General features: G+C 42.1%; 2 protein-coding genes across 4 annotated transcripts in view; one reads left to right on the top strand and one right to left on the bottom strand.

Moving 5' to 3' along the window:
• PPP2R5E (protein phosphatase 2 regulatory subunit B'epsilon) overlaps positions 1-3,303 on the bottom strand; it is a 75,252-nt gene extending 71,949 nt beyond the window's left edge. For 2 of the 3 annotated variants that reach the window (XM_054828377.1, XM_054828379.1), the window contains exon 1: positions 2,686-3,303. The gene's annotated coding sequence lies outside the window, so the exon portion shown is untranslated. The remainder of the gene's footprint in view (positions 1-2,685) is intronic. The other variant, XM_054828378.1, reaches the window with a different exon arrangement.
• Positions 2,537-17,702, top strand: LOC129207275 (translation initiation factor IF-2-like). Its single transcript, XM_054827959.1, has 2 exons — positions 2,537-3,574; positions 16,682-17,702. The coding sequence occupies exons 1-2, from the start codon at positions 2,537-2,539 to the stop codon at positions 16,919-16,921; spliced, it is 1,278 nt and encodes a 425-aa protein (XP_054683934.1). The 3' UTR covers positions 16,922-17,702.
• The last annotated feature ends 1,322 nt before the right edge of the window (positions 17,703-19,024 follow it).

Genomic DNA, 19,024 nt, shown 5'->3' with positions numbered 1-19,024 from the left:
CCAACATAAGTACAAATTGTATGGAATAAACTTCATGGAATAATGCAATAATTCTTCTCACTCACTTTTTTACCTGTCTCCCTGATTTGCCAAAAATCCTGCAACAGGAAAAATTCAGACCTAATGCTGACATCATTATATCAATAGAACTTCATACACCTGTAGACTTGACATAGGATTGCAACTTTAAACTATGTATTCTTTGGGATGAAGTAATTTCAACTCATTCTGCTACAGAATGGGTACACAAAAAGGTACAAATAGGTTTTCCGCATTAAAGTCATCAATATGCATAGGACAAAATAAATAGGACAGAAGAAAAATATAGTTTATTTGCCACATCTACATAAAAAATTTTATAGAAATGTAAGAAAGTAAAGAAAAAGCATTGCTATGCTTCACAGTTTCACTAACACTGACAAATTTTACATATTACTTCTTTATTATCCATTTTAGAAACAGCTTTTTTTCTTGTGAGTCTCCATATACAAAGTTATTCCACTTTCTGGCATTTTGGTACAAATAGCAGTGTGGTAGCCCTAACTGTTCTAAGGGCATAAGCCAGACAAGGTTTGCAGGGAGAGGCAGAGAGCCAAAAAAGGTTTCTGCAAGCAAAAGTTTGTTTGTTTCCCAACTCTATCAGCTGGTCTAAGAAATAAGCATTGCTTCTTCCTATAAAACCTGACTTAGTAGTACTGCTATAGCTGATTCCATACTGCTAAGAAATACCAAAAGGAAACATTTAAACAGTGAATTAATCCATCCAGCAACTGTATTTACCAGTCTTGTCCTGTCTGTTAAAAAGGCTCATCACATCTTGGTGAAATAAATGAGTAATACTTAAGGGAAATGAGATAGGAGGAATGTAGGCCTACGTATTTCAAGCAGCTCTGTGTACAGTTAACTTCACCAGCGTGTGCACCTCTACTGAAATCAACAGAACTATTTGCATTAATAACACGATCATTAAGAAGAGCAGCTCTGTTGATTTCAGTAAGGCTACACACTCGTGCAAAGTTAAGCATCGGCATAAGCGTTTGCAGGATCAGGGTCTTAGAACGTGTCCTTGGAAAGCATTACTCATCCTCAATGTCTGTTGACTTCAATTACCAAAGTGACTCGTATGCTAAAAGAAGTTGATTCCACAATATAGAGAACACTTTCAAGTACTTATTTTATTAAAATATTTGGTTACTCATATGCTTCATAAATTATTAAATCCATCAAAACAGACATTATTTGGGTTTGTCTTTTGTAAGAAAAGCTTTAGAAAGTATGATTTATTGCAACAGTGTAAACAAGTTCCGAAAAATAAGAACTATGTAACGCAAAATTACATATACATGTGCTAAATCTATCAAAAATGGAAGTATAAACTCCATAGCTTCTTTGAGGAAGCATGTGCAGCACTCAGAAGCTGAACTGTGCAGCTGGCATTACAATAATGAAAAAAACCTTATTCCATCTTTTTGATTTCTCCTGAGGTAATCTTTCCCTACCAACTTATGCTTTCTAAATATAAGGTACTATCAGCAACATGAACCTGTACCTTAAACTGGTCTTGTTTATCATCTGGGGGGGGGGAAATGCCACCATCACCAGGGCATTCAGGCCCCAGCCGATATTAATAAATAAAAAAGTCAGATAAACTGAAATAGAATGGCCTGCACTTTAACAAGCCACTTCTAAGATTTCAACAGTCTGGCAAAAAACATACAAAGTTACCTGTTACATAAACCAAATTCTGGAAATATCAGCAAAAATACATTCTTAAAACCTGAATTGGTTGGCCCTATTTCATCTCATCAAAAAGATTCACCTCCTCATCACGTGCATCATTAAAGTGTAACCATTTCTGCAGAAATGTTTGCACACCCTCTCAAAATTAAATTACCAAAAAAAAAAAAAATAATAATGGACAGGGACTAAAGTAGATCACTTAAACTGCAGGATCATTGTGTCGGCAAGAAGCTTTACTGACACTTCTCTGCTGTAAATTTAGTAACAGTTTCCCTAACCTGCTTTATAAATTATTAAAATCTAATTCTAATTCAACAAGACTACATCCAGCCTAACAACCTTACAGTAAACACTGATCTTTTTTTCATCTCTCCAAATGAACATTCGCTCCCCTGAATACACTATCACAGTGAAACACACTGTTTCAACGAGCAGGGTGGAAGAAGGAAAAAAAAAAAAAGGCAAAAAAAAGCCCGTGATTATTTATTGTGTGCGAGTGGGAAAGCTGCAAACCCAGCCACTGCTTCTCGTTTCTTTCAGCAAGGGATCTTATTTTATTCCCGGAGTATTTTGGTAAATACGAAGCCACGCACATCAGATCTGCTGGTCCCCGGGGGGAGGGGGGTGTAATGCACGGAGAGCCGAGTGGCCGTGAAAATACCGACGGATATCACCGGGGAAGGGAGCCAGAGGCTCGCTCCGCGTCCGGGAAAGCAGAGATGTAATTAGCTGCCTCCCGCCTGCTGCTATCGGCTGTCATTTCCAGAAGGGAGCCGCGGAGCACCGCAGCTGGAACATGTCCTCCCCGCAGCCCCCCGCGCCTCCTCACCGCCGCCCGGCCCCCTCCGCTCCCCACCTCGGCCCGCCCGCGCCTCCTCCCCGCAACCGCCGCCGCCTCGCCGCTCCCCCGCGGGCCGGCGCGGAGGGACGGAGGGATGGAGTTACCTTGACCCTCCTGGTAGAGAAGCCGGAGACGGGAGGGAGGCGGCGGCGGCGTGAGCCGGGCTTGGCGGAGCGCGGCCGATGCCTGGCGGCGGCGGCCCGAGTATGGTACGCGCCGGGCTCGGTCCCTGCCGCGGCGGCGGCGGCAGCGCAGGAGCCTGTAGGCCTCGGCGGCGTTGGCGGCCTCCCCAGCGCAGGGCGGCGTTGGCGGCGGGTTCAGGAGCGGGCGGCTGCTCGGGCTCCGCTCAGTCCCATGCACTCGGCGCGGCCCCCTGCCTGCGATGGCTGCTGCCTCACTCACATTCCCGGCGGAGCCCTGCGGAGGGGCCCTGAGGAGGCGGGGGGGGGGGGGGGCGCGGGGGGAGCCGAGTGCGGGCCGAGCCGAGGGGGAGCGGCGGGCGCGGTGCGGGCGGCTGGGGAGGGGGGGGGGCAGGCCGGGCGGGCGGCGCGGCGGTGCTGCGAGGGGAGGGAAGGCCTCTTCCGCCGGCGGCTGGTTCAGGTGAGAGGGGGGGTCCCGGTGGGCGTCGGGGTCGCGCTCCGGCTCGCTCCTATTGTCACTCTCAGCGGGCTCCGGCCATGGCACTCACTCACACACACTCACTCACTCACTCACAACCGAGCGTGCTGCCACCGCCCCCCGGCCCGCGGCCCGCCCCCCGCGCCCGCCCACTGGAGCCTGCCGCCGGGACGCGCCGCCTCATTGGCGCCCGCCGCCGCCGCCGGGACAGTCGGGAAAGGGGAGCGCTGCCGGGGGAGGAGGCGGTGCCGGCCGGGGCGGTGTAGCGGCGGCGGCGGCGGCGGCAGCGGCAGCGCCCTTCTTTTCCCTCTGTGGGTCGTGGGAGGAGAGGCGGACGAGCGCCGGCCGCCGCCAGAGCGAGGGCCGTCGGTTGAGGTAAAAAACCCGGCAATGCTGAGATAAAACCCTGCTGATGCTGAGGTAAAATCCCCGTCCCGCCGCACCGGGCCCTCCGAGGGGGCCTAGAGCACCGTTCCTGGGGAGGGATCTCCCGCCGGCCCGCCGTGGGGCCCTGGGGCCGGCCTGGCTGTGCGAGAGGCCGCGGGGCCGCCGGAGGGACCGAACCGCTTCAGGCACGGCCCGCAGTTTCCCTGTTTTGCTCCGTAACGAGAGCCGGGAAGCGTTGCATTGGCTTCTCGGCGACAGGGTTTCTGCACCCCTTACCCTTGGGTTTCTTTAGCCGGTCTATGATTGCTGTCTGAATCATACTGCTTTTTTTTATTAAGTGTGTTTGCATGTATAGCAGCCAGCACAACAAGTGCTTGTAGATAGTATTGTTAAATAACATCAATTTTGTTTAAATTTATTTACCTGATGGCTTGGTGTTTGGTAGTGTTTGTTGGGTTTTTTCCCCAAAAATACAACTAATGGTGTTAATATGACTGTTACGTTTGAAAATACTATCCACTGTTTCCCCTGTATTTCTGGCAGGAAAAAAAATGGATTTATATGAGCAGCAGCCCTCCTGTGTTGATATGACCAAAACGCTCTAAGGTACAGTCATTTTTTTAAGGAAGTGAGCTCAAGGGCAGTTTCAGAGCTGGTTGCTTTGATGGGTCAGTCATGTCCCCCCTGTTCGTGCAGGTGGTGTCTGAACCCTCTGAACATTACTAATCCTATAAAGGATGCCTAGTTTTTGTCCTGCTCAGGTTTTTGACTCAATGTGAGTACCAATGTTGGCATAACAGAGGAGGTGGGACTGTGGCAGACTCAATTTACAGTGATATAAGCTGTTGTGAAACTACTTTCAACACTGCTAATTTTCAGCCAGGTAAGTTCCCTGGTCTAGCTCACATTGAGGAACCTGGAACAGTACTTAAAATAAAAGCTTATAGCTACTCAAATGTAACTGTAATGGACACGAACAATTTTGTCTCTTGTCTTTCAATATGTGTCTTGCATATCTTAAGAAATATATCTCCCATATTTTTTTTACCTATAGACTAGGCAATTCCACTTCATTTCAATCCTTCCTTGTGTGTCACAGTCTTAAACCTCTCAAGATGCTTATTTCTTCTCCCTGTGTTGTCTCAAAATTATTCACATCTTTTTTGAGCTGCAGCATCCAAGACTCAACACAGTACTACAATTAAGGCCTCAACAACACCAGCATCTACTGTCGTGCCTGTCACAGACTACGTTCCTCTTTACACGTGCCAATGCAAATACTTTTGAGTCAGTATGATCTACTCACAATTTTGCTGACCTGTTTTACCCCTACATCCATTTCTGCTGACCTATCAAGCCAGTTATTTCTCCCTCAAGTAGACAGTAATGCCACTTGAGAAATTATTTACTGCAACAGCCCTACTGCTATCCCTTTGTTTCTATTGATGGACAGATGGACAGTCAAGCAGTCAAGACATCTTTTAAAATAAAATTCCACATGATTTTAAGTCAGAAGACTGTGGAATTTGTCATCCTTTGTAAATCGATTGCATTTCTCAGAAGAATTGTATTTAAAAATAAAACTTAACTAAGATTGAACTGTGCCACAGTTACAGAATGGTTGTGTAACTCTCAATTTAGAAGATTTGTACATATTTGTAAATACTTAAAACTTTTAAATTCACTTAAACCAACTTAAACCAAATCAGCTAAAATAATCTAAATGCAAGCAAGGGTTGATAACAAAGAATGCAGGTCAGGGTTTTTTTATACCAGTATAAGGTAAAATTTGGCAAAAACAGTGTAACTTCCTGTTGCCTCCATCAGTGAGGGACAGAACCTGCAGATGCATGTTTTGTTTTATGTGCTTAGTGCTGTTAATCGTGTTTGTCAGTGACGTACTTTAATTCTCAGATTTATTCACTGTCCTGTGTGCTGCTTTCAATATGGACTGAGCAGTGCAATGAGCAGCTCATGAAATTATTGAAAGCATACGCTGCAAAAGGGAAGTTCTAGCAGTTGGATGGCTAGACTGGCTTTTTAGGTGAAGTCGATCATCTCATTTTACATGGTTGTACTTTGGGCTTCCCAGTATGAAATTAAATCCATCTTTGTAAAACACTAAAAGTCTAAAACTGAAGCATCTGATGTGGGTATTTGTTAAAATAACTGCCACAGGAGGAATAAAAATCAAGACTGCTGTCCAAGTCCACTATCCTGTGCACACAGAGTTTTTTTACTTTTCATTCTGTCTCTCTATAATAGCTATAGAATTAGTTCTTCAGTATAGTTGAACAAGCTGGTAAATAATGCATTCAGCTAGTTTATTTCTTATGTGAAAAATGCATCATGTGGTTCTGGTTTGTCCATTTTGATTGTGTAAAGCATTTTTATGATGTGTTTTACATCAGGTGGTGTTTGTGTAGTAACAATTCAAGAAAAATACAGGGTCTATCAGTGAATAAACAGAAATCTTACCTTTTCTTTATCACTTGGCCAGCAGAGTTTACAAAGTTGGCTTCCCTTTTATTTCCAGGTTGCTTTCTTTTTTCTACTTTGGTCTGTGAAGCCTCCATCTGTAAGGAGATTTAAGACCACAACATAAGATACGAATGTAAAACTGCTAATGTTTCAAAGAGGCACTGTTACTTGTCCTTCTCTTATTCTCTGTTTAGTCTGTATTTTGTAAAAAATACTACTTTAAAAATGATTATGTGAATCCGAGGCAGAGATGGAGAAGTAGTAAGTACTACAGATGTTTTACATAGATGTGTATCTGTATATATTTATATATATGTTTGTATGAGTATATATATTATCGGTTTGCAAGAATAAAAATTAACTGTCATCAGATAAAGTTCATGTGACCAACATCTCACATACAAGTGTGTAGGCATATATATAAAAACATGCACGCATTCAATATCTGCAGCCCTTCCTGAAGATCTACAAGTAATAAGAAGTTCTTTTGATCAGTGTTTCTCCACTGCTATCAAAGGCACAAGACAAGCCTATCCTTTTTAAAAGTTATACTGCCTTACTGTCCTACAAAAGGGATTTTTAAAAATAGCTTAAAAAGGAATTTTCAGGGCAGCTCTTCACCAGTTAGGCACTGTCCTTTTTAATACCCGAAGAGTCAGAACAGCAGTCGAGAGTCCTCCAAAACAGACTTTTCGTACCAGTGACTCAGATTTGTGCCACTTCACTTTTTTTTTTTTTTTTTTGTGACTGAAGTTCCACTATAGACCATCTGTTATGGCCACCCAGGCAGGAATACAGAGCTCACATCCACATTGACATTCTGCTTATCAAACAGGTTTGCTACATAGATACCACTGTGGAAGTCCTGCTCCATTGAGTGATAAACATAAATGGATATAGCTGGAGCTTGTAAATGTTTCACGTAGTGCATCTGACGTGAATTTGTCTACAGTAAGGGTCACATAATGCTCCATAAAGGATCTCCTGTATGTCAAAAGAAGCATTATGGGGGGTACCATGGGATTAGTTCAGATATTCCCCGTTCTAATACTAGTAAGCAAGAAAAGACTTGGTCTCCCCAGAGAACTAATTATTCAGACCAGCAGGAAAAAGACCAGAAAGAGAAAGTGTTATGGAGGAAGCAGCCGTGCTGTTTGAAGAGGCAAATCAGCATGTGAACAAGGCTTTTCTGATACATCTTTTAACAAAAATGAACACAGTGGAATACCGCATCAAAGTAACTGTCCTGCTCCATCAATTTGATTGAAACAGCACAATCAGATTTTTTGTTTAGTTTTGAATCAAATTCACATATAACCTGGAAACATTCTATTTAGTCTGTTTACCCTGCAGTTGACTTCTGATTCATATGTTTTACATTTTGGGAAGGAACGGTATGTCCAACTTTTGGGCAACATTTATAATTGCAGTACCAAGTTTCTGTAATAATAAGCAAGTGCTTATTACGTGGACTTTCTGCCGGCTGCTCCTCCTTGTATCAGCTATGTGATAATGCTGTCAGTGCCCTCAGGAGCTGAATTCCTGACGCATGTGTGGGGTAAGGATTTTAGGGTCATAGACACAACTACCCGAATGGGAACTAACTCTTCCTCTCTGTTTACAGACACTGCATCATTTGACGTCTGTTTCTGTAGTCAACATGGCAAGATAAGTAGGAGCTTGCTCGCCTCTGCAGCTGGCTAGCTGTCGTCTCCTAGTACAACGCTGCTTTCACTCATTCCCCAATTCATTTTGTTGTTCTTATTTTATTCCCCTCCCCCAGCATTTTAACTTGGCTTCAGGCCCTGGGCGCTCCGTTAAGCCTAGTTTTCTGAATTTTTTGCTAACTTTCCTTTGCTGCCTGTTTACCTCTGCCTTCTTTGGGCTTTGCGGTGTGTTTCTCAGCCAACGTCCTCTCTCCAACTGTCACTCCCCAACTGCCTCCAAAGGTTCCAGTGCTCCCCCCTGGGTCTCTCCCGGTGCAGTGCCCACAGGGCTGCCTCTGGTGCCTGAAACTAGGCTGGGAAACAGTGCACCTGCCCACGTGTTACGTGGTTCCCTGTGCACAGGGGTATGTCTGAATCCCAAGGTCTGCTTCCATTTCTTCGCTTTGTGATCAAGTCTCCTCATTTCAGTTGTCTGTGCATTTAATGTGTTATGAGCCAGTCTATACGCTGTTATGATCTCCTGGTATAAAGCCATCCTCTTCAGATGAGCCCACTCTACTGTGGCCCAGCTTCCTACATCATCACACCCCAAACCAAACAAATAAAATGGTTAAAATACCAGGGGGTGGTTAAGGTGCCCAGCAGTGCTTTAAGTGTATGAACTGCTGCTCTCATGGCACTTCCCACATCTCCAGTGAAGTACTTACCAGCTCCCCCCAAGCTTGGTGGCTCTCTCGTGGTTATAGCAGCAGTTGATAAAACACTTGAGATTTTCCCCAAGTACGGAGACCCTGAGGATGGAGTAGGCTGAGAAAAAGAGATCTTGTTTTCTTTGTTATAAAAGAGAAGCAGCAAGTATTCATGTGGTATTGTTTCCACCTTGCTTTATCTTCATTTCATGGTACAGCTTTAACCTACAAGATACTTTTTAAAGTTTTCAAATTATGGCAAAGGAATGTGTTCTATAGTCTGTAGCCCAGCTCAGCATTGTAGGGAATGCTTAACATCAGAAGCAGTCTTACAGCACTTAAATAAGTTTAAAATATAAGTCCTAATGGGCTCCAAAGCTTGCAGCATGAAGCTGGGCAGAGGAAGGGCTGTACAGGTGCCAAGGGCACTTCCGCAGAGCTTTGGAACAACTTGTTAAGAGATGTCAGGAGCAAAGCTACTTGGAAACAAGTGGCTGAGTGTTAGTCACAGGTCCAAACACAAATCCTCCTGGGAGTCTGCTGCATGAGCAGGAGTGCCCTCACACTGAGTAAAACAAAGTAGTCCCCTGTACATCCACCGTAAGCGGGGCTTAGCTGTAAGCAGTACGGCGCAAGGCAGGCAGTGCTGCTGTCTGTTCCCTGGCTGGCGGGCACAGCAGTGGAGATGTTACTGTAGGGAAGCGCTGGAAAGGAATCCGTATGAATACTGCTGAAATAGGAGGGACGGGAAAAGGAAGGTTCTAAGAGCATTTTCTAAAATCTTCCCAGATCCACTGTCAGGGTTAAACAAATAGGATAATTTCGCCACTGAGAAAATCGTGAATAAGGAGGCTTCTAGTTTTTTCATGAGCCTGTACAGGAATTACAGATACCCTGTGAAGGACTAGTAAAGGACTTCACATGAGACAGGAACTGGAGTTGAAATCCAAAAGCTATGAATCTTAGAAAAAGGCAGAAATTGATTAGATTTAGACAAAAAATAGCACCTAAACAATCTCCTGACTAAGCAGAACATAAAAATAGATAACTGGAACAAGAACAAAAGTGGAGTTCTACTGTGCAAGTGCTGGAAGTTTAAAACCTTAGTTGAAGAGATGAGAATGTCTCACTTTAAAGGAGCACATTGATAGAACTGATTTTTAGGAAACACTGAGAAGGAATGGCATTAAAGCCTCTCCAGTACTTGATGACAGAAAGAAACAGAAGTGCTATGGTTAGGAAAGGAATAATGAATAAAGCAAGAAACATAATTATACCATTGTACAAATCCATCATGCGTCCTTCCTTATCTTTAACTCTCTGTAATTTGGTATAGACTGTATTTTGAAAAGAGAATATAGAGAAAGCCAAGAAATAAGATGGCTTGGTACCATTCTGGCACAAGGAGAGGATTAATACACTGGGGATCTTGAGCTCATATGAAAAAACCCTTCAGGCTGAATTTGATAGAGGTCTGTCAAGATCTTTGATGGAATGGAGATGGGTGAATGAGTGATTTACTTTTCAAAACTGCTTCATATTATTTGTTCTTGTGTTATCTGGCAAGGTGGAATATTACAAGCTTTCATGTCCTGCTATAGAACAGGAAAGGTATGAACAGGTTCATATAAAACAAAATTTTAAAACCCAGATTCCCAAGGGCACCAAGGAGATTAAATTGTCCTTGTACTTTTACAGGCTACCGTAATTGCAACATATGTTACATATACAACACATTAATGAGTTTAGAACCTTATTTGACACTAAATAAAAATGCACCACTATCAACTTTAAAAATCTGTTCTATAGAGAAGTCTAGACACCAGATTTAGGTTAAGATAACTCAGTAAATATAGAAGCATATGAACCAATATAAAGTCTGTGATTTGTTACAATAAAATTTCCCCAAACTTAGAGAATTTTCAACATTATCCAGTGTCAGGTGGGTCCCAGAAGAATTTATAGCAAGAATCAATAGCCGAGACTTGAATGAGAGAAGATCAAAAATAGAGTTGAGATTTTCCTTTTTAAGAAGATGCAAGGAGGAGTTAAAACCATGATTTGCTAAGGCACCAAGCAGCACCAGCAGACACCTCTGGAAAAATCATCTTCCACTATATTTAGTATATTCAAAGAAATTGTGGCTCCCACTTGAGCCATTTCAGCTTAAGTACAGATAAAAAATAATCAGATCACATAGACTGTTCACTCATCTTGAATAAATAAATATTTAATGGAATTGTGCACTTCTGAGTCATGTTTAGTTCTAGTATGTGTCTGTCTAGGTGAGTTCCTACCTCTAAGCAGATTCATCTCTAACTGTAATTCTATGGGTGTGCATTTGTACTTCATGTATTAAAGAAGTCCATCAAAAATACACTAGACAATGAAATTCTAATATTGAATAGCTTTTAGTACACAAATGGCTAACCAGGGCCCTTCAAACAAGCTTTTCCCTGCAAGTTTCTTTTAGAATAATTCTCATGTCATGCAGTTACTAGGTTTTAATGATGGGCTGTTGGGACAATTGGTTTAGTCCTGTAATCTTTGTAGAGCTTAGTTCTTGACATTTTATCACCATCTTGTAGTTTGAGTGTGAGGCAGTCCTGGGCAATACTGTTCAGTGCCTGCTTGAGTACAATTTTAAAATGCGATTTTTTTTTTTTCTTTTTACAGATTTATACCTAGGACAAATTCATACTATGATCTTAGGTTCCTTTCTTGAAAACTCACTGCAGCTTCATTTAGAATCTTAAAATATTATGTAAGCCACATCCTGGAAAATATGAAAATTAATTTCTCCATCTTCTACATAAAACATCCTTTCTGAGTTACCAAACTTTCTTCCAAAGTACACTATTTTTGGTCCAGAATTTCATTCCTTGAGATTCAAACTGTTCTGATCCCATCAAATGTAATCCCACACCCACTGAAACCCACCTCAGGCCTTTTCCCAATGTGATCCAGCTTTTTTCTTTGGGATGGTATAGGACATTACACACTACCATCTAATACACAGCAGTGAATATGCTTTAGAGATTTTTTTCATAATTCCTGGTAGCATTGCACTTAGCAAACTGTTTTGATCCATATATGTGAGCAATTTAACTTGCCTCCTGTTCCCCGCTACAATTCACTGCTTTGCGTTTAACAAAATGACAGAATTATAACAAATGCACATGCCAAAGCTTTCATACGGTACCGTTGCCTATCATCCCATTCAAATTGTTCCTTCAAGAAAATCACCATCGCGTGCTGGTCCCGCTGGTGATCATCTACAGGATATTTCAACCAGAATGCCATCTATGCAGAATTCTTTATTTTAGTTGCAAAAATATTTGCCATCTGAAATGTTATCTGCTTATTCAAGCCATTAGAAAGAAATACAAGCAAGGTAGTCTGCTTTCAACTGAGGTTTACAAAAATACTCATTACCTCCTGGGAAAAAAAATGGTAAAAGGCATTTGCAGAAAGAAGTAGGGCATCTATTGCTGCTACATGTTTAATTTTATTTGATTTACTATACTTAACTTTTTCCTTTGTTGGCAAAAACAACCTTAGCTGTTGCTAATGCTGTTTGCCAGCGTCTCCATCTGCATCTTTGGTTACTTCTTGGATTCGTTCTCGTAGCATTTGCAGAATTCTGCTTGCCGCCTCTGAACGAACTGTCATGGGAATTTTTCCCCTTTGGTGGTTAACATTCGCAGCAGCATGAAGTTATTCACGTTGTGGATGACATTTTCCTGTAGTCAAAGACACCTGAGCCCTGTTTCCTCTCAAGTGTCTTACGTGGTCCTGGAGATCACAGTCAGTGATAAGGGAATGCCTCTGTTTCAACTTCAGAGGTCTTGGAGTCACGCTGTACGCATCCCTGTTTCAGTTTAGTCAGTAATGCCAAATCCCCTTTTGGAGCGTTTAACTAAATTAATCTCAGCTGATAATTTTGCCATGTAGGTTTATTTTGAAACCGGACCCTTTCTTATCTTACCTTATGTAGATTATTTCCTTTGGGAGTGGTTTCCATAAAGCACCTCAGAACGCAATCAATTTAGTCTCAAAGTTAGCGCTGTAGTTGTTCCGAATTTCTGTCTGGCCTGTTTTCTGCTGACCTTTATTTAAATGATTATGTATATATGTGTGTGCATATGTATCTGTAATGCGTTCTACCATGCTCAAGTTCAATTTTACTACATAAAACAAGCTTTTCCCTTGAGCTTAATGTCCCAGTTGTTTTATTAGTATTGTAACAAGTCTGCTCATACAAGGCATATCCCCTGCATATCTGAATAAAAGTAAACATCCTGTGTTTCTCAGCCTTCTATAAACCCCAACAGATGGCTGCTACTTTTACAAACTCTGCTGAATAAAATGGCTCACATTTCCCATGCAGCAGACTTATTTCTGGAATCCAAACCCAGTATACTTCTTGCAGGTGGGAACATTGATCTAGCCACAAAGCATTTTAGCCCAACTCAGTCCTACATGGTGACTCTTCATAGCGCAGACCCTCTTGCTTTTTGGACTGGATGTGTAGTGGGGCATACCTTGTATTGCTGATCATCTGAAGTTGCAAAAGGACTTGTAACATCTTCCATGTGTAGGTCCTTAAAGGTCCTTTGTGCAATACTTCTGTTTGTTAGAACTGTTGTGTGTTTATTTTTTTCCCCGAGAATAAGTATTTTTTGGAGATAAATGGTATTTCTTAGAATGACTGGATTTCACCTTAGTGTTCAGAGCCAGTCCCTGCTCAGGGTGCTGTCAGAATCTGCAGGAAATGGTGTACATTTTCTCTACCTCAGCTAACATTCAGGAGATACATGCCATAGCCGTGTGTCTTAGCCCAATTTCCCTGCAGCAGCACAACACTGATGTTGTCTGTCCTTAACCCCGTCTCTGGAATCAAGGGCACTTTGATGCCAGGGTGAATTAGCAGCGACGCCAGCTTGAGACTTGACCCTGCTCATGCGTGTGTGTTCAGGGACCCATTCCTATCTCAACCTTTTCCTAAAAAGAAGCAACGAGGGAGCTACTTTGGCTGCAAGTCCTGACAAGCAGTGTCTATGAAGTCTTAAAAACAATGTTGAGTCTGTTTTGTCCTGAAGGGAAGGCAGTTTGGGAGTGGGCTTCATCTTTTTTTGTTTAAAACTTTTCTCCACTGAATAAAAGTCTTGTTCTCAGCTAGTCGTGCCCACTTTCCATTGCATGTTAGAGTATTAAGCATCAAAGGAAAAAGCTTTAGAAAGATCACCTTGTGTTCTTCTAGAACTTAGGTACTAACTTTTTTGCATGGGTGATCTTCAATGGGCTACACATCTGTTGAATTTGGAGGCCCTAAAAATGATGCCATTTGTTTAGGAGGTAATTCTGAAGAATTACAAAATATCTGATGTTTCTCCTCCAAATATAGTATTTACTATATTTAGAGTGCAAGCTAATCTAACATGAGCTATTCTTGTGTACCTTCATCAGCCAGAACCTCTCTAATTCATGAAAACCTAATACACAATAGACATTTATCATGGGATATTCTTTTCTGTCACACCAACACAGAAAGCTCCCAGTGGCTCTCGAATGCACATTTTCCGTAAGTAGACTGGTCACACTCCAATACCCATCTTTATTATTTCTCAAAGTTATTTACATTCCAATTTCCTTTACGATTTATTGGGTTTTGTGTTTTTTTAACAAACTAACTATTGCTAAGCCCAATTTCATCGTATTTTAAGATATTTTGTACCATGTCCATTGCACTCTATCACTTTATCAGTAGCCATCGTGCCCTTCAATTCACTATTTAGTTATTTCAGAGTGACCCAGGAGGCAAGAACTGTGAAACCAGAGATTTTGCAGGTCTCTCACCAGCATTCTGGTCACAATGAGGATACTTTTTGTATAACTCCCCATAATGGGAACATTCTTTTGGAGTAGTTTTTCTGTGGTTAAACAGAATACACCGTTGGTCAAAATCTCTAATTAGTTTGAGTAGGACATGAGACTCTGTTCAGCCTGTCTTCCAACAACTGCTTCTGTTTCCTTGAAGAGAGACTCCCTAGGTGGTTATGTCCATTTTCCCACTAATGGGACTAAGTGTCATTGACTGGTGTACGGAGCCAAAGAGTTTCTTGAGATGATGGGGTTTTTACAAAAGGTTGTGCTCAGAAAAATCAATATTACAGAAAAAAAACAACCTATCAACATTTTCCATTATATAGAGAGGAGTTTCCATTTGCTTTATCTTATTACGTATCCTGGCCACAGAAAGATGGGCATTGAAACTGGTGGAGTACCTGCATTCATTGAACTCTGCCAATAATTTAATATATTTTGCTAATTGCAATATTCCAGTTCTTGTTTGGTTCTTTAATCCAGAAGGATTTTAGGGCTGCTCCTACTGACCCCCAGCAGGTTTTTTTAAATAAGCTATGAACCACAACATTGTAACTCCTTCTTGCCTTCCCCCCCCCCCCCAATGTTTTACCACCACCTCGCCTCTTCGGCTTTTCCACTGAGTTTTTCAAACCTGCTTTTTCAACAAAAGCATCCCTGAACCATTTCCCCTACTACAGTAAGACACATGTTTATACAAGTAGACTTCCTTTCTCATCTGGGAAGCTGGACAATACCCGAAACCTATGTACTACAAAACCAGATTAATTTTTCCACCTGTATAAAAAATTATGGTTCTGGCACGAGGGTGCTTGAGTAAAAACGTCATGAATTATATCAGTGGTCACATGAGGCATCAAAATCAGTTATTCCTCACCCAGAAAGCTGGATTCAAGTGTAAGCCAAGCCATGAGAGCACACATAATTTCTGCTGATGTTTGCTATATTAAGAAGCAATGGGCCATGTGTACAGCCTTGCAAATTTTAAGTGGGAGAGAAGCTTCATATGGAAATACTGATCATAATCACAGCCTTAAACATGTGCTGCCAGAAGCCTTTAGTAAACAAACTCAGCCTCTTACCTTGCTCCACACTCATACATAGATCCTGCATTATTTGTATATCCTACACCTAGGTCATATTTTCCCCTATTAACTTGTAACGACTGTGCATGCCTTGCAGCTGGCCAAAATCTATTCTACCCAGTCAGGGGCTGCGTCGCTGCTAGAAAGGATGAAGGCAAGGTCAGGCTCATCAAGCCCTTGAAGGGGGCAGCAACCCGTGTGGCTGTTAAAGGTTACAGTAGGCTCAAACTGTTCGGGGGAGAAATACAAATAACTCCTTACGAGCGTAAATAAGGGACATTCAGATGTGTTTAATTGTGCATGACTGTCTGAAAATCTGGCTCATCATTCTTCTTTCCATTTCTCACTCAGAGGGTCACTAGTGCCTGAAAACACTGATATGCCAAGGAAGCCAATTCCCTGTGGGAGCACGACACTGCTCCACACAGACATTTTCCCTTCTGTCACTTGGCATAATTCAGTATGTGACTTGAAAATTCAAAATATAAACAAGAGAAAGGAACTGGGGCCAATAGTGTTGCGAGCAGAATTCTCAAGCCTTCCCAGAAACTGAAAAATACCTCTCCTCTAGAAATACCACCCGCTCCTGCATTCTTTTTAGCTTAGCCAGAACTATTTCTTTGCAGCTCTTAATTTATGAGGAATTGGGGTCAAAAACACTATAGTCAAACATACGTGTAAAAACACACCGCTCAAGGCCTGCTCTGCGCAATACATGATTTAGCAGGCAAGTTCCTCTCATCTCCTAGTTCTCCTCTTCCTGTGACCTGCTTATTTCTTTTCTCTTTCTTTCTCAGGATCACTTTCTCCCATAACTTTGTTGTTCTTTAACACCTTTTAAATTTTGTTATAAAATATATTTAAGTATGTATTTAAATATATCTTTGTTCCTGCTGCTCTCGTCTGTGTAACAAGTTAAAACCCTTCAGTGTATTTATGCATCATTCTAAGGAGGAAAGAACTGTCCCCTACGCCGTCCTTTACTAGCTTCTGTTCCTCCCCATGTCCCAGGATGCAGAAAGTTACAGCAGCTTTGCAAGCTTTTCCTGAAAATTGATAAGAAAATGATACAGCTGAGCTAAACAAATGGAAAAAATACACCACGAGCACAGATGGGTATCTATCTTCTGAAAGCCAAACTTGATGGATTACCTTTCCTTCAGTTTCTTACTGAGCCCAGCGAGTGCTGTCCCTCTCCCAGCGTGGCAATGAACAGCAGAAGGCAGTAATGTTAAGATGTCTCTGGAGCAGCTGCTGAAATAATAATGTTTCTTCTTCTTTCTGCAGGTGGAGCACCTGGTTCTGCTCTGGACAGTGAAACCGGGAGGTTTCTTGCTTAGGGTCACACCGTCCTACATGGGGAGATTCTTCACTAGCAGTTATGGCATCTTCCTCAGCAATTGTTTTGGTAGTTGCTCCACTACCTCTTTACACAGGTTACTCTTTTGGTACTCACCAAATCCCTCCAGCATCCGCTCAAAGCTGCTGATGCTTTCACGACATGCTGCTATCAAGGCAACCGAGTGACCAGGGAACTGGCTCAAAAGCTACTCGCTCCTTTGGCTCCTTCCTTTGTGCAGAGGAGCTCTGGTTGGTAGTTTTATGATGAAAAGTACTCAGAAACTAAGACAAAGGTGCTAAACAACCGTGACTCTTCGCTCACAGAGCTGCACCTGCAGCACGGACCATATCTGCGCAGTCCTGGAACAATCCAGTGTTGCTGACAGCTCAAGTGTCTCTTCAGAGCCAGGTTTAGAAAGGCCAGGCCAGCGCAGGTGATTTAAGGAGATGGTTTCATCTTTTTAAGTGTTGGAATTTGAAGTTCAAACATTTAATCTTTGAAATTAAGGAAAGCTGAGAATTTATGGGAGTGCAGAGGGCATGATGCCTTTAAGAGAATTATTAAACTGAATTAACAAGAGTGACAATTCCTTAACTGGGGGGAAGAGAAGGGAGAAGAATTCAATGAAAGTTAATACTCCTGGCTAAAGAGTTAAAAGATCCGTTCTCCTGCATTTTGTCAGTGAATTGAATTTGAGGAGAAAAACAGAAAATATTTATCAGTGTTCAAACATGACGCTGTAGTAAATGAGTAGTTGTCATTTCTTGTAAAGAAAATCCAACCATAATTTTAGTATTTGCAGTGCCATGGTCTTGCACGGGTGTAGGTAAGTTGCTGGAATGGTTAATTTTGACCTCTGCCATTATAATGCACCTTATTTTTAATTTGAATGATGTCCAGTTTCAGCTCCCAGGCATTCATCCTGTCATGTGTTGATTACTGTAATAAAAGCTTGTTATTACGAAACTTTATTCCAATACGCGGTCATTAACGGAAGAGCAGAGTCTGCAGTGCTGGCGGGCTGTTCAGGGAGGGATGGCCTACCCTCACACGCGCTGCAGAGAGACTGTAGGCTTCCCATCATTTCAATGTTATATGGGAAATAATTCTACAAAGGTTGAATTCTATAATATACACGTGTAAACCGCAACATGCTGCAGGGGAGGGGAGGTCGCTTGGTTTTTTTCCTCTACATTATGACTTCTGCAAGGGAAATATCGATGAGTTTAGAACTTCACTCAGTGCAGTCATCCCACCAACCCTGAATTCAGCAGTTCTCACAGATGTGTTGTAGGATTAGATACTTATATTTTTGCTGTTAATTAATTTTACCATTAATTCTAATGTATTGACAGAAGCCTCTGTTCCAAAAGAAGTCTGAAACATCCCTGAAATCTGGGGTTTACATTTAACGCTGAGCGTTTTTCATATGTAAGTAGATTTCAGTGGTACCCAAGCTGTATTTTATACAGTACATAAGTCAGGGAAATGACAATTATTTGTAGAGTTCGGTCTGTCATCTATGTTACTAATGCAGGCTGTGTTGCTATGTGCACACTTCAAGCCAACTAAGGATTTACAACTTGCAGGTATGTAATGATATTGGCACTTACTCTTTGTTTCCTTATGGAGAAAGCAACAAATGCAAAAACTTCAATAGGAGTGAAACAAGGGTGAAACAACCATCACGGAAAACATTGAAATACAAATTTTTACTCTAAACATTTAGACAATGTTGAAATTCATGAAGAACTTGTCTTAGGGAGCTAAGTTGAGATCTGGGTTAACTAAGAGAGATCTAAATTAACTAAGGACAGGAGAAATTGGGAAATTCTTAGTCCTAGATGAAAAACACAATAGGGAAGTTTCTTTTACATAGTCTGGAAGTGTAAAATCCAGTCACTGGTACCCCTACCCCACTTGCAGAACACCAAAAGCACCCTCAAAATGAGAGTAAAATTCTCACAGTAAGCTGGTGATTTTTTTTTTGGGGGGGGGAGGGGTTGAGTCAAAAGCATTTGTGCCTCACTGCGAGAGCTGCCAGCTTGACCAGCCCCACTTTATTTCTGGAAAAACTCATTATTTCATTTCCAGCACCCCAGGACTAAGGGGATCCATTTCAGTACGTGCAGTCTGAAGCAGGTCCGTGGTGCAGGTGGTACAGTAACCATCACCTTCTCCTGCCAGTCGCCTCAGCAAGGGGCTCCGTGCAATCCTTGCACGGATGATGGTGACTGAAGCCCTTGGAATTGCACTGGCAGCCAACTTGTCTGCTGGTACACCCCAAA

The sequence above is a fragment of the Grus americana genome, chromosome 5 (assembly GCF_028858705.1).
Source record: "Grus americana isolate bGruAme1 chromosome 5, bGruAme1.mat, whole genome shotgun sequence".
Lineage (NCBI taxonomy): Eukaryota > Metazoa > Chordata > Aves > Gruiformes > Gruidae > Grus > Grus americana.
The sequence above is the reverse complement of the archived record's forward strand: the minus strand, read 5'-3'. Positions and strand labels throughout refer to the sequence as shown.

Bases quoted from the DNA above. Each gene is read 5' to 3' on its own strand.
- LOC129207275 (XM_054827959.1), top strand. From the start codon at position 2,537: ATGTCCTCCCCGCAGCCCCCCGCGCCTCCTCACCGCCGCCCGGCCCCC. The intron at 3,575-16,681 runs GTAAAAAACCCG...TTCTTTCTGCAG, and splicing joins AGCGAGGGCCGTCGGTTGAG to GTGGAGCACCTGGTTCTGCT.